At 41.1% G+C, this 16,152-nt stretch overlaps 1 protein-coding gene across 7 annotated transcripts in view; it reads left to right on the top strand.

Moving 5' to 3' along the window:
• Positions 1 to 16,152, top strand: part of SNCAIP (synuclein alpha interacting protein) — a 133,112-nt gene that overhangs the window by 69,142 nt on the left and 47,818 nt on the right. For all 7 annotated transcript variants that reach the window (XM_075931950.2, XM_075931945.2, XM_075931948.2 and 4 more), the window contains one exon: positions 1,386 to 1,458. In XM_075931950.2, the coding sequence (XP_075788065.2) occupies positions 1,386 to 1,458 (73 nt within the window). The remainder of the gene's footprint in view (positions 1 to 1,385; positions 1,459 to 16,152) is intronic.

The raw sequence follows: 16,152 nt of genomic DNA, 5'->3' as shown, positions 1-16,152 counted from the left end.
GATTGAAGGCATTCCACATGATTACAAGAAAGTGATTGCAGCTTAATCGGCTGAATATGTCATCCTTATTTTTCTCCCTTTAAAGCTGAATCCAAAGAATAACATGCTAATCAATATCAGGTGTAGTCTTTTCATATCAAAGTGCTAATACGTGTTTGTTTTCATGAAACCTATTCTTGGATGAGTTGACTTGTTTTTATGAGTATATTTTGGGGAGGTATCTATATATTAGGTCTTTAGTATACAAGCATATTTTTTTCAGTTAGCCTTGTAGAAATCTGAATGTTGCCTAGTATAAAACAAATTATGTTAGAGAGGTAATTTGGATCTTGAAAAATCAAACACTATACCACATAGCACACATGACCAAAGTAGTCCCTGGATTTCTAAACTCTCTTTCAATGTTAATATGGTTGTGCAAGCTGTGACTATAATTAATATATGTGATAATCATCATGACCCAAGCAGTTGAGCTCCAAAAGGATGATAAGTCCCCTCAAGAAATGCTGTAGCTTGATATCTGATGGGGCAGTGAATGCTGGCATGCAGTTACCTTCATAAGCAGTTACCAGCTACTCCATTTCATGAGCAGAGTAGGGGTAGCCCTGACATCAGACACTTGAAAAGAGTTTGTACCCAAGGCCAGATTAAGAAGGGAGCTTTAGGGGCTGGATCTTAGGGTCACAGGCTAAGTGGGACCTTGCAAAAAAATCTCTAGGCCACTGAAAGTGTATATCTTTATGTGAGTCCCCCACAATCCAGGGATCTGAGTTGCAGCCACTAAAGCTGGGCTGGAGCAACAGCTACCAGATGTTCCATCTGTGCACTTCCCTTGCCTGCAGGTTCCACCCTTGTAGCTCCCTTATGCTGAGAATCATGGCCAATGGGAGATGCAGGGAAACACACAGAGACACCTGCCCCTTCCCTTCCTCAAGGCCTGCATCACCAAAAGGAAGCATCTTGAACCCCAAACCCCTGCCTCTCGCACACCTGAACTCTCATCGAGGCCCCGCATCTGCACCTCCTATCCTGAGCCCTCTCCCCATACTCCATACCCCTGGGCCTCAGCCTGGAGTCCTCTCTTGCACCCAAAGCCTCTCATCCCAAGCCCTACCCTAGAACCCACACCCCCCAGCCAGAGCCTTTACCCCCTCTCGCATCCCAATCTTCTGCCCCTGCCTGCAATCCTCTTCCATATTCTGAACACCTTATTTTTGGCCTCACCTTGAAGCCTAGAGGGCTCCACAAAATCTAATAACCCCGAGTCCCCAGAAGATTTAATCTGGCCCTGGATGTGCCTACTACTAATGCATGTTTCTTTTGTATAACTTGGGGAATGTATCAAATTTGTATTTTATATGCATTTTTACCTCTCTCTATTTCAGTACTCTGTAACTTCTCTCAAGACTATCCCAGAATTATGTAGGAGATGTGATTCACAAAATGAAGACAGATCAGGTATGCCTCCCACTTTTGTTCTCCCATCCTCTTTAGGCTGCTTCTTAAAGTGTAATACTTAACACTGCACTTTGTCTTGTTGTTTTTGTTTTCTGTTATTTTTGTACTGCTTTCTGGAAACATGGATTTTTTTTTCAACAGATGTTAGGTCATTAGCAACAAAAAAAAAATCCATAAAAGGATTTTGCTGTATAAATGTAAGGCTTCATCCAAGCAGCTCCAAACCACAATATATGCAACAATTTACTTTAAAACCAAGAAACCATTGGTGACAAGACATAATGATGAAGGCGCCAATGAAAGAATGTTGGATACATTTACTATCCCTATGACATGATCAGTTTGAGGGATGATATTTTGCCAGGTCCTGAAATCCTATCAGAGATGCTACAAGATAGATTCTACTGTACTCTGCTCTAAGACATACTGTAACAGTTAAGATTAAAGCAAAGTTTTTGAGTTTAATAGTGTAAACTAAATGAAGAATCATGGCATATAGATGAGAACCAGCTGGAGACCTTTTCCCCCCGCTGACAAGAAGTGCACGCTGTGTTGTTTTTCACTTTCTAAATCAGATTAAGCCTCTTTTGTTTTTCTTTCTGTGATGAACAAAAATGTATTGATGAGAGTAATACGTTAGTGTGGAGCTATGAAAAGTTTTTTATGTTTTCATCTGATGGTTTAATTGTGCTTCCATGTTGAATCTAAAACATTTACAGCAGAAACCTGAGACCTGAAATTCATGGGAAGATGGAGCATGCCAGACTTTGCAAGCCTTATTTCTGTATTTCTTTTACATAGTTGTAAATTACCAAGGTTTGTAGATAAATTGAAGCTTTCTAATAGCTGTTTCTCCTGCCAAAATCATTAAGAGCTGATTGTCACAGTCTTTCTGGCAGCTGGACTTGAAATTAAAGGGAATTAAAGCCTCACTTTCTTTTCTACTCAGATTGTGACTGGCTGCAGAAGGGAAGGCAGGGGCTACTCAGACAGTACTTTCTGTTACAAGCAAGTGGATGAAGAAGGACCAGGGAATGGGATGTGAATTGTAATAATCTTGGGGTTCATTAAACAGCAAACCAGTGAATGAGAGAGGAATAAAACTTTCAATAAAACAAACTAGAGAACCTCTTTGGTGAACTGTTGTAAACAGTTACATTGTGTTCTCAATCCCAGCTTCCAGGGCACTCACATAAACGGTTATGTTAATAATATTGTCTATGATTGAGTGTGTCTAAATTATAATCTTCCACACATATCTCTACATAAACTGCTGCATAAAAAGTCATAAAGCAAGGGAGAGCAGGGCAGGAAATGCAGCTAGAAGTCACTATTAATTCTCTAGTCACCTCCCAGCTAGAATGGTCTGCTCAGCTCTCTTTTAAGAAATGTTTCTTTTTATTTTCAGAGTGTGCCTTGCAAACTTAAACTTAAATAAAGTAGTTAAAAAGTTAATTGGTAAACTGGTAAGCATTAGGCTCACCAGAAGGCATCCTAGTTAACCAGACCTAACCCAACAGCCAGCCAGCTGCACCGAGTCAGAGCATCCCTGGCCACAGTGGGCTAGGCAGGCTGGACCAGCCCTGGCAGGCAGGCAGGACCTTGGCCACATGTGCCCTGCTCCAGCCTTCCAGAGAAACCTTGGTTATCTGTTTAAATGATACAGTTTTCATTGTTTACCTGTTTTAACCAATATTTACATCCCTAATATAAAAGAATAATAATTATTGGTGTTATTTACACCTGATTCTTCTTAGCTCCTGGAGTATCCACAGCTTGTTATGCAGCTGAATGTTTATCTAAGTTTCAGTTGTAAAGTCTCTTTTGCTGTCGTCTTCCAGTGATGCCCTTTATTACTACTTATTGCCTTGAATGTGGTTGGACTAACCTCTAATTTACCCTTACAAGTCTTCTAAAAGTCCAGTAAGCAGTGGAAGTGTTGGTAATGCTGCTAGAAAATATTGACCTCCCATGGTCAAGTAAAGTCTCTGGTTCGGCACTGGTCAGGTCCTGAGGGTGCCAGACTAGAGAGGTTCAACCTGTATAGGCATTTCTGCAAGACAGGCAGTAGCATAAGGGGCCCCCTGTAATTGGAGTTTAACCAAGAACTCTGTTGAAGATACTTGATCCAGAAACTAATGCAATTTACTTTCTCAGAGCTGGTAACCATTTCAGTTCTGGTTCTGTTTTTTCATTAAAGGTGTAATGAAATACACATGGAGAACAGAACTGTTGAGAGAGAAGATACCATGCCATATCCTTGATGGGCATAAATAGATATAACCCTATATTTACATAGTTGCTCTTTTGAGAGAGAAACATTAACTTTTCTTTCTTAGTTTCTCAAAAAATGAGGAGTAACATTTTTTGTACGGCACGCACTTTCACTTTTGAAACAGCTGTTGATCAGAGTAACGCACCAGCGAGATCATGCTAATGAAGCACGGGATATTTAAATCCCTTCTCCATTGACTGTTTTGAATGCCTACATTTGCATTCATAGTTCAAACTAGAGTGTAAGTGTAGACATACGCTCAGGAAATAGAGATAATCATAGGATTCTAGAACTGGAAGGGACCTTGAGATATCAAGTCCAGTCCCCTGCCCTCATGGCAGGACCAAGCACTGTCTATATCATCCCTGATAGATGTCTATTCAGCCTGCTCCTAAATATCTCCAGTGATGGAGATTCCATAAGCTCCCTAGGCAATTTATTTCAGAGTTTAACCACTCTGTCTATTAGGAATTTTTTTGTAATGTCCAACCTAAATCTCTCTTTCTGTAATTTGAGCCCATTGCTGCTTGTTCTATCATCAGAGGCCTAGGAGAACAAATTTTCTCCCTCCTCCTTGTAACACCCTTTTAGATTCCTGAAATTTGCTATCATGTCCCTCCTCAGTCTTCTTTTTTCTAAACTAAACAAGCTCCGTTCTTTCAGTCTTTCCTCATAGGTCATGTTGTCTAGACCTTTAATCATTTTTGTTGCTCTTCTCTGGACCTTCTCCAATTTCTCCACATCTTTCTTGAAATGTGGTGCCCAGAACTAGACACAATTCTCCAATTGGGGCCTAATCAGCACAGAGAGAGCAGAAGAATTATTTCTTGTGTCTTGCTCACAACACTCCTGTGAATGCATCCGAGAATCATGCTTGCTTTTTTTTGCATTAGTGTCACACTGTTGACTCATGTTTAACTTGTAGTCCACCATGACTCCTAAATCTCTTTCATCCGTACTCCTTCCTAGACAGTCGCTTCCCATTCTGCATGTGTGAAACTGATTGTTCCTTCCTAAGTGGAGTACTTTGCATTTATCCTTATTAAACTTTATCCTGATTACCTCAGACAATTTCTCTAGTTTGTCCACGTCATTTTGAATTTTGACCCTATCCTCCAAAGCACTTGCAAACTCTCCCAGCATGGTATAATCTGCAAACTTAATAATCGTACTTTCTATGCCGTCATCTAAATCATTGATGAAGATATTGAACAAAACCGGTCCCAAAAGAGACCCCTGCAGAACCCCACTTGTTATGCCCTTCCAACATGATTGTGAACCGTTAATAACTACTCTGAGAGTGATTATCCATCCAGTTATTCACCCACCTTATAATAGCCCCATCTAGGTTGTATTTCCCTAGTTTATTGAAAAGGAGGTCACGAGAGACCATGTCAAATGCCGTACTAAAGTCTAGATATACCAATCTACCACTTCTCTCTTATCCACAAGGCTTGATATCCTATCCAAGAAAGATGTCAGATGAATTTGACATAATTTGTTCTTTACAAATCCATGCTGACTGTTACCTATCACCTTATTATCTTCCCAGTGTTTGCATAGGAATTCCTTAATTACTTGCTCCATTATCTTTCGTGGCACAGAAGATAAACTGACTGGTCTGTGTCTTCCTGGGTTGTTCTTATTTCCCTTTTTATAGATGGGCATTATATTTGCCCTTTTCCAGTCTTCTGGAATCTCTCCCGACTTCCATGATTTTTCAAAGATGATAGTTCTTCTATTAGCATTCTAGGATGCATCTCATCAGGCCCTCATGACTTGCAGACATCTAACTTTTTTAAGTAAATTTTAACTTGTTCTTTTTTTATTTTAATTTTTAAACTTACCCCATTCTCACTAACATTCACTATGTTAGGCATCCCATCACCATCCATCTTGACAAAAACTGGAACAAAGATGTCATTAAGCACCTCTGCCATATCCAAATTTTCTGTTATTGTTTCTCCCTCTTCACTGAGCAGTGGGCCTACTCTGTCCTTGGTCTTTCTCTTGCTTCCTCTTGTTTCTAATATACTTGTAGAGTGTCTTCTGTTATCCTTTATGTCTCTAGCTAGATTGAGCTCGTTTTGCACCTTTGCCTTTTTAATCTTGCCCTTGCATGCTTGTGGTGTTTACTTATATTCAGCCTTTGTAATTTGACCTAGTTTCTACTTTTTATATGACTCCTTTTTGATTTCTTTAGATCATATAAGATCTCCTGGTTGATCCAAGATGGTCTCCTGCCAGACTTTCTATCTTTCCTACAGCAGTGGAATAGTTAGCTTTTGATCCTTTAATAATCTCCCTTTAAAAATTGCCATCTCTCTTCAGTTGTTTTTCCTCTTAGTCTTGCTTCCCATGGGATCTTACCTATCAGCTCTCTGAGTTTACTAAAATCTGCCTTCCTGAAATCCATTGTCTTTATTTTGCTGTTCTCTCTTCTACCATTCCTTAGGATCATGAATGCCATGATTTCATGATCACTTTCACACAAGTTGCCTTCCACTTCAAATTTTCAACCAGTTCCTCCTCCCTATCTGTTAAAATCAAATCAAGTACAGATTCCCCCCAGTGGCTTTTCTCAACCTTCTGAAATAAAAAAGTCTCCAATACAGTCCAGTCTGTGCCCTGCTGTTAGCTTCCCAAAAATGTCGGGGTAGTTGAAATCCCCTATCACCACCAAATGGATTGTTTTGCTAGTTGTTTAAAAAAAGCCTCATCCACCTCTTCTGCCTGGATAGGCGGTCTGTCGTAGACCCCTAGTATGACATCACCCTTGTTTTTTACCCCCTTTTTTAACCTAACCCAGAGGCTCTCAACAAGTCTGTCTCCTATGTCCCTCTCCACCTCAGTCCAAGTGTATACATTTTTAATATACATGGCAACATCTCCTCCCTTTTTCGCTGCCTATCCTTCCTGAGGAAGCTGTTCCCTTCTATACCAATACTCCAATTGTGTGTATTATCCCACCAAGTCTCTGAGATACCAACTCTGTCATAGTTGTGTTTATTTATTAACACTTCAAATTCTTCTTGCTTATTCTCTATACTTCTTGCATTTGTATGTAGGCATCTAAGATACTGATTTGATTTTGCCCCCCAGTTTTTCCTTGTCCCTCCTTTATCTCTGCTAATAATAATAATTACCTATCTTCATAAAGAATTGCAATAAATAATTAATCAGTGACTATATGGCACTAAGTAAGTGCTAAACTTTAGGATACGTACACACATCATCCAGGGGCACCCTAACCTATAGGGTCTTGGTTTAAGTGGACAATTATTGCAAATTTTTAAAAAAATGTTAGCAGTTATGCATGGATCCCAGAACAAAAATTTGGGTTCATCACATCTTGCAGAAGGAAACTACGGCTCCTATCTCTTCATACACAGGCTCTCCATTCAGACAATGGGGTTTTCCTGTTCTGTAGCTTAGGGGGCAAAACCAATCCTGTTATATATGGGTAAATGATTTGACACCACTCACTGGGAAAAATCCCAGGTTTTAGTCTGTGCCATTGTTGGTCTCCCATCCTCCTCACTTTATCAGCAGATTATTGGAAAACTATTAAGCTCTCCAAGAGTTATTTATTATGTATTATTTCCATGAAAAGAGAAAATACATTTCCACCCCTTCAAAAGATAACTAAAACCTGTAAGTGAAGACAACCTGACCGTCTCCACTCCATTGTCAGTTTAAATTATAATTATAGACAGAACAACAGTACATTGTTGGAACTACTGAGGAATTCCCAAGACCTCTTCCACTTTGGAGTCCAACTGAGTTTTGGAGTAACTGTCTCATAATTCAGGTTCATTTATTTAGCAAATACAATGGTAAAACAGTAAAGTTGATTAGTCTTGAGCTCAGGAGGTGGAAGCACACAGGATATGTCACAGATCCTGAATACTGAAAAAAACTATTCCTTTTTATACATGTACACACATACCACATTTATTATACATTCCAGCACATGCTTCGTGATTGGCTTGGCTACTTTGTAGGAATCTATTCCTGTACAGCACTGGTCTCCAACCTTTTTAACTACAAGATCACTTTTTCCATTTAAGTGTAAGATCTACCTCAAATCTAAATACCCTTGCCCCACTTCCTTTCCGCCCCTTCTTTGAGGCCCTGCCCCTGCTCCACCCTCTTCTCCGAGGCCTCACTCTGCTCACTTCACCCCCTTTCCTCCCCCATCCTCACTCACTTTCACCAGGCTGGCATAGGGAGTTGTGGTACAGGCTCTTGTCTTGGTCCAAGGATTTTGGAGTGTGGGGTCCAGGCGGGGTTTCAGGGTGCAAGCTCTGGGAATGCATTTGGGTGCAGGGGGACTCATGTCTGGGGCAGGAGTTTTGGTGTAGGAGGAGGCTCAGGACTGGGCCAGAGGTTCAGGAAGCAGGCTCTGGTTGGGCACCATTTAACTAAGACGGCTTCCGGACGATAGAGCAGTGGGGTTAAGGCAGACTTATTGCTGCCCTGGCCCTGCACCACTCCTGAAAGTAGCTGGCATGTACAGGAATGGCTCCATGGAGACATGTGCTGCCCCTCATCTACAGGCCCTGAGCCCACAGCTTCTACTGGCCACGGTTCCCCGTTATTGATCGATGGGAGATGCAGGAGTTGTCTACAGGCAAGGACAGCATGTGGAGACCCCCTGCTCTGCCTTTCTCAGGGGCTGCAGGGACATGCCAGCCACTTGCAGGAGCATCAATCACCATAGGGATAATTACTCCAGCTATGACAGGTTAGGCATTTTAGAACACATTACTCAATTAAATGTAAGCATAAGAGAGAAATGAAAATTATGAAATGCAGAGACCAGTGAAAACACAAAATAACCCACTTTGTAAGAAGTAAAAGTAGTAACCGCAACCCCCTATGTTTGCGTTGGGTCAGGAGCTAAGAGTGCAGGACAGTGTGTGTTTGTGAGAATATTAGACACACACACAGTGTGAGTGTGACAGAGATTTGATTTGACAAGCTCCCTCCATCCCCTTCTCTCTGTGTGGAGACAGGGCACAGAGGTGGGCTCAGGAGGAACACCTTGATATCAGCAGCCCCCTTCTCCCTCCCGCACCCTACACAGCAAGCAGGAGGCTCCCAGTGGGGCAGCTCCAAGGCAGAGGGCAGGCACTGCATGACAGTGGGTGGAGGAGCAATTGAAGTGCCAGTGCTTGATAGCTTCCTGGTCAAACCAGTCAGGATCACCTGTTGGAGGCTCCAAGATGTACCGGTAGATCCCGATCTACTGTTTGGTGACCACTGATTTAAGGAAGCTCTGTCCATATGCAGTTCATGCATAATCTGACCTCTACCTTATTTTACATTTAGCCTTGCTTACTAATACCAAAATGTTTCTGCTGCTCTTCTATCCTAACTCCAGCATATTGCCAGTTCTAAGAACTTAATTTTCTATTCATCTCCCCAGTAGTGCCCAATAAGAAATGAGGAGGGAGTCATTTACAGCAAGCTATGCCTACAAGAAGTTGGTCCAGTCCTCTGCCTCAAAATCATATTAGATTTAAACATATATTCAAAAGGGTAACTGGAAATAAAGCTTATCCCAGAGTTGTTTTCTGAAATGTACTGAAAGCTAAACATATCTAAATATTAGGGCTCTAAATGTGGAGATCTTACTAGGCTAGCAATATAATAGCTACTTTGTACTCAAGACTTTCACTACCTCAGTAATGTTGCTTTCGATTAGGTGTACATGCAGAAAAGACAAGTTGCCACTTTTTGCTCTCCAGCTGTGGCTTTCAATTTTTGTGTTTGAGCTTGCTGAACTAAAATAGGACAGAAAAAAAATTCAATCAGAGGGTCAAGAATCCAGGAAAATATAGATACATTTTTATTTTATATTAAAAAAATGAGACGTGTACAGCAGTGTCACCAGATGACAATTTGAACTGAATTGTATCACTAGAACTTGATGAGACTAAAATCCTGTATTACATCATTACTAATCTGCTTTTCATGGTGAAAGAGTAGTATTTTATCAATATCATTTTCTTGATCCATTTTCATAGAATCATAGGACTGGAAGGGACCTCAAGAGGTCATCGAGTCCAGCCCCCCGCCCTCAAGGCAGGACCAAGCTCCGTCTACACCATCCCTGACAGATGTCTATCCAACCTGTTCTTAAATATCTCCAGAGAGGGAGATTCCACCACCTCCCTTGGCAATTTATTCCAATATTTGACCACCCTGACAGTTAGGAATTTTTTCCTAATGTCCAATCTAAACCTCCCTTGCTGCACTTTAAGCCCATTACTCCTTGTCCTGTCCTCAGAAACCAAGAGGAACAAATTTTCTCCTTCCTCCTTGTGACACCCTTTTAGATATTTGAAAACTGCTATCATGTTTTGAAAACCGCTATATTTTATCTAAATGTTTTAATAATGTGGTGGTAACGTAAGAAGGCATTTGGTTATATTGATTTTAAATTGCTCTAAAAACCTTTAACCCTAGGAAAACATAACATTGTTTGCCATTCATGCTTTTTTGTGGCTTCCACTCAAACTTTTCAACCTATTTTTTTTGTCCTTTATGTCTGACTGCTGCTCTTTCAGGGCCCACAGTGATCTGGATTTCACTTCTTATTTTCAAAAGTCCAATAATGTATCTTTTTTTTTTCCTCCCTCACTGTCCGTTCTTTTGGATGACAAGGGGCCAAAGGGGACATGGATTTTTCCCCCAGGTGTGAGAGGGTTGTGTCTTTCACCTCCTTGGTATCTTTTTCTCCTGTTGTCTTCCTAAGGTCAAGGATCTGTGCTTAAGGGAAAGTGCGTTTTTTAGTTTCTCACCTTTTCCCACATCCTACACCAGAGAGGGCATTATCTGTTCAGCGAGCCACTTAGCAGCAGGGAGTTACTGTTTAATGATCATACTGCTGGCACTGAGGAGTTTAAGAGAAGCATAGGAGTTCCACAAAATTGTGAGGGGCCCCACAGTCAGGGGTTCCAGATCCCTGAGGTTTCCTAAGGATTTAAGGGAGAAAGCACATTCCATTTTGTGGGAAAAGGGTATGAGGCAAGTTCTAGCCCCACTCAGTTCTCCTTCATGAACATGACATGATTTAGGAAGAACTCAGTGTATATGTCTATATACTGCAGCTGAAAGTATGTTTCCCAGGGTAAGTAGACAGACTCATGCTAGGGGGATCAAGCTAGATCACTAAAAATAGTAGTGTGGACATTGTTGCTTGGGTGATGGGCCCTCTAGGCTGGAGCATGGGTGTCTAGCAAGAATCTCTGCCTGAGCTCCAATGTACACTATATAATTTTTAGTGTACTAGCTCCACTTGAACTAGTGCGAGTCTGTCTATGCAAGGTGGGAGGTTGACTCCCATCTGAAGTGCAGTCATATCCCATGTGGGTGATCTGTCCCATCCCACATCATGGATGGGCTGTTCATAGCCAGGATAATAGGCCCAAAGACCTTATGACTTTATATATCCTGGGGCCAATCTAAGTTAAAGTAATCCGTTTAAACATAATTCCAGCTAGCCAAGTTTCTGATATGGTGTTGTTAGCATAGGTCACTTGATTTTGAGTTTATCTAAGCAAAAATGATTTACTTGAGTAGAAATTGGCTCTTCTTGCCTTTGATGTAAAGTAGGAAATTGGTTGGTTTTTTTTCTCACTGTGTGTGACCACTGGGGATACAGGTTGATTTTCTAAGGCTAAATTCTGTTAGCTCTGATAACTTTGATGTTGATAAATAGGTGGCTAGAATGAGATTAGCATCCTACTTGAGATCTTCATTCACTTACTGATGCAAGCCAACAGACTTTTTGTCCCCAGCAGTGAAAGGTTAGCTCAGTAACCTATGCTACTGTATAGTCACTGAACTAAATTTAGTGTGGTTCACAAGAATATCTAGGAGATTGCTTTCCTATTGGGGAAATTATCAGTAAATATTGAATTTTTTCTATTTTTCCAGGTTAGGTGCTTCACACGAGTTATGCATCTTGCTGTTTGCTAGTTTACCAATATGTGAATTATATTCATTTGTGATTTGATAGCAGTTGTAGATGTAAATTCTGGGTATATATCATGCTTTGAAAGTGTATCCCAACTAAATATGTTTGAAATTCCTGGAATAATAGCCTTAAATAAAAGGGGGGGCCTGGACAATAAACAATAATTAGAACAATAGGTGGATAACAGTTATACTTGTGATACCTATTCAGCCTAAAATCTTTTTTTAACCTTATTTCCCCACTTGATAGTTTGTATCTGTACTAATTTTGTGATTCCTTCCTACACATCTGTGTGTGGATTTTCAATCACATCACCTGGCCATATCTTACAATCAGGCAAAAGTCTAGAAGATTCCTTTGGAGAATTACCATCTCTCTCCTTCCTTTCTCTGTCTCTTATCCATTAGAGTTGACAGCATTTGTAATGCTCTTCCTCTAGCCAAAATAAAACAAGTGATTCCTTCACTGAAGCTATGGATCACTTGTACAGTGATGTAGAGTGAGCTAATATTAATACCTATTTCTGTCATATCCTAACCTCAAACCTTGCTTTGTCCCACTGGATAAGTGGAATTGAAATCCAAGGAGTTGAAAACAGACATCCTCACATTCGTGATTGATCCCTATGCATCAAATTTCTCATTCCAGAGCCTTTGTGTCAAAGTACAAGTTGTGCTCTTCGAAGCTGCTGGTATATTAAAACTGTAAAACAGCACCACCTTCAGTTAAAATAGTTAATATATTGCACTGATGTTATTAATTAAATTTTAAATAGAAATGCCTTCAGAACTGGTTCTTATTATTCCATTGTTATATATAGCATCCCTTTGTCACTTGGAGCCCCAATATTGCTAACACTGGTAGAGATGAATCAGTGTTAACAACTGTGAGGAATTTTCTAAAAAAATTCTTAGTGTAGACAGCGTCTCAGTGTCTGTATACAAAGTCCAAGACAGCTGGACCTGGAATAAATACAAGCCTTAATTCATTCAAGGAGCTTGGATGAAGTAATGAACCACAAGAGGAAAAGTAAGGCATTTCTTTTAGATGGCAGCAGAACTCCAAATGTAAAATCATCAATATATTTACTCCTCTCTCTCTAGTGGTTATACAGTATATAAATGGTAACTTTTAAAACACAAAAGGCTAAATTTTTAAAATGCTGTGCAGGTTTCCAGTGGGATACCATGGGGATCAGTGCTAGGCCAAGTCTTTATTACGATCTCAGAAAGGGAGTAAAGGCCATAATAAGGGAATTTGCACATGATAGGAAATTGGAAGCTGTTACCGAGTCCTGTGGGGCAAAGAAGATTTGCTGCATATAAGCAAGGGAATCTGAATGAATTCATCTGACAATAGAGTGGAGAGCCAACTAAACCCAAGCCTAACAAAGATGATGTGCTCATTTACAAACCACAACAGCCAAAAAGGTTAATTAAAGGAGGTCATTGCTTCTTTGCTGGTCATGATGAATTGAATAGTCCAGATTTGCCATCCTGCAAGACTTTTCCACGCTGACGACACCTCAGATTCAAAAGTCCAAAAAGCATTTCCTGACTTGCCTTCCTAGTACTTTCACAGGTCATCTGCTAAATGTTGTTGACTATCTCATGAGTCATCTCTCCCTGTTCTCAGGAAACAAGAAAGACTCAGGGCCCTGATATGACTATGAAATCCATCAAATTGCAAAACATACTGAAGGGCAGCATCCCATCGACGTCATGCTCTGGTCCTGACCATTGACCTTGTGGCCTTCACACAGTATCCTCATCCTCACCACTTATGAAGACCTCGTTGGGTCTCTGCCATGCTGTATTAGATAGGGATGTTGGAGTATAATCGATTAACTGTTTAACCAAGTAAGCTGATGTTTATTGGTTAATGGTCTCAGCAGCAGGGCAGCAAAGGGGTGGTGGTCCCACTCCCAGGCAGGGTTTGCTGCAGGCTCTGCAGTAGGTAGCTAAGGGTTATACTGAAATTTTCAGCAGTTACATGGTTACTCAATTGCATCATTTTTAATATCCAGAGTGTTAGATGAAGAGAGGAATTGAAACTTGAGTGTCAGAGTTGGACGTTTACTTTTTGCGCAAAACCCCCTTTTCCTGCCAGATAAACCTCCTTTTTGGAGGCATAAGGATCTGGCGGGAAAAGGCGTCTCTGCGCAAAAAGAAAACGTCCACACTACCTTTTTCCCCCTCAAAACCAGCTTGCATAAATTATGCAAATGAGGTGTAGTAATCTGCTAATATGTGCCTCATTTGCATACTCACTGCCGGCAAAAACGTAGCCTTAGTGCCTAAGGGTACGTCTAGACTACATGCCTCTGGCAACGGAGGCATGTAGATTAGACTACCAGGCATAGGAATGAGGCATACCTGGGATGAGGCATACCTGGGAGGTCAATAAATGCCTTTGATGTCGACCGCGGAACGTCCAGGCTACCGCGCTGAGCCGACAAACAGCTGATCGGCTCAGCGCGGCAGCCATGTACATTTAAATGAAGCAGCGATTGTTTAAATTGCCACTTCATTTTCCTATGCCTGGTAGTCTAATCTATATGCCTCTGTCGCCAGAGGCATGTAGTCTAGACGTACCCTAAGTTTACTCTGTAAAAGTTCCCAAGGTGCCTACATTTCTGCCTCTAGCCATATGCACCACCACCCTACTTTTGTCTTCCAAATTTCTGTCTGCAGCCTGAACCTCAGAATGATCCACAAACAGGAGAAAGATGAGTATTTCTCAACCTAACTCTTGTCTGGAGGAGAAACCACATGTCTTCCCTTCCCCAGCTCATGTGTGATCTGATCCAGTAGGCAGCCTCTAAGCATGCCTGTTATATCAGATCCTGTTCAAAACCTGGCTGAAGGAGATGGTGGTATTGCTCACCTTATAACCTTTTCCCAGTGGTTAGAGCACTGACCTGGGTTGCAAGGGACCCCTAATTATGAGAACGCAGATTTGGACAGGAGTGTCCTACACCTCTCAGGAGAGTGCTGTAATCACTGAGCTATGGGATATTCAGGTGTGGGGTTCCCTCAGTCTCTTCCGCTCAAAATACTTTGCTGTGTGAAAATATTCAGAGATACTGGGCCAAAGCAAGAGAGAGTAAGAGTGGTTCTTTAATCCAGTAGTTAGAGTACCCACCTGAGAGGCGAGAGACCCAGCCTCCAGTCTTCCTGCTCCAGTGACTCTCTAATTATTTTTGCCAAAATGGACCTTTACCTGGAGAGATTGAGAGATGGCGGGAGCACCAAATGAGACTATCATGTAGTTCAGTGGCCACCTGAGACGGCATCCATCCACAAGTAATACTTTAAATTATCTCTGCTTAGCTCATCCCATCTTGCATGAAGGTGATGTGGGCTCAGGTGTGCAAGGCTTCATCACCTTCCATCTGGACTACAGCACTTTGATGTACCTGAGCATTAAGCTATTAACATTTAAACTCCAGCTAGTTCAGAATCCTGCAACACATCTCTTCAGCAGCATGGGCTATTGCAAGTGCTTGAAACCTGTCCTCTGCTCTCGCTGGTTTCCTGTAGAACACTGAGTAAAATTAAAGGTCTCAGTCCTTTGTCTTCTTGGTACTCAGTGACCTTGGTGCAGAGTATTTTAAAGATCACCTAAAGCTCTGGGATGAGAAACTTGGTAGAAAGCGCCACTGCCCAGCTACAATAGAACTGTCTATCACATCTGTGCAGGAGACCTTTCTCAGTTGTCTGGTCAAAATAAATATAAAAAAGATACCAGCCCTTACCATGCCCGCCCCTCCTTCACACCTTGGATAAATAGATGAGACTTGTAGAGTACCATGAAAGTCAATATGTGCAGGCAGGTAAAGGTCTGCAGAAAGATCCCTCTTTGGATAGCTTACTCCTTTTTTTGATAAATTCCAGACAAATTTTGATATAGTGCCACATGTATAATGCGATTATGTAGCCTCTGAAGTTGCCTCATAATTTTTTTAATATATGTTTTCTTCCTAACATACCATAATCTTAAGTTTTCATTTAAAATTAAAGTCCTGGCAATTATTACTTAGCTACATCCATTTCCCATTTTGAAAGTTAATTGAAACAGTGACATCCTTCTGAATCCACAGTCAGCCTGGAACAGCTTTGGAGCCTCAAAACCGTTAATTATACGTAGGCACTCTTAAGCACCCACCCCTGTGTATTTGGCATATGTACTTGTTACCTGTTCAAGAATGCACTTATTTTTCGGTCATGACTGCTACTTTTGCAAATTTGGTGTCAACAGTTTAATTTTCTTTCCAATAGGGATGTTAAATAGCAGTTAGTAAGCTAATCAAGTAGTCGATGGAATTTCCACCAACTACTTTATTAGTCAATTAGGGGGTTTGCTGCAGCTCTGCTTTTTAAATGTAGGAGGAGCCGCCAGGCTCTTACTACATTTAAAAGCCAGAGGTGCA

Source organism: Pelodiscus sinensis, chromosome 6 (genome assembly GCF_052426305.1).
Source record: "Pelodiscus sinensis isolate ZL-2025 chromosome 6, ASM5242630v1, whole genome shotgun sequence".
Lineage (NCBI taxonomy): Eukaryota > Metazoa > Chordata > Testudines > Trionychidae > Pelodiscus > Pelodiscus sinensis.
The sequence above is the reverse complement of the archived record's forward strand: the minus strand, read 5'-3'. Positions and strand labels throughout refer to the sequence as shown.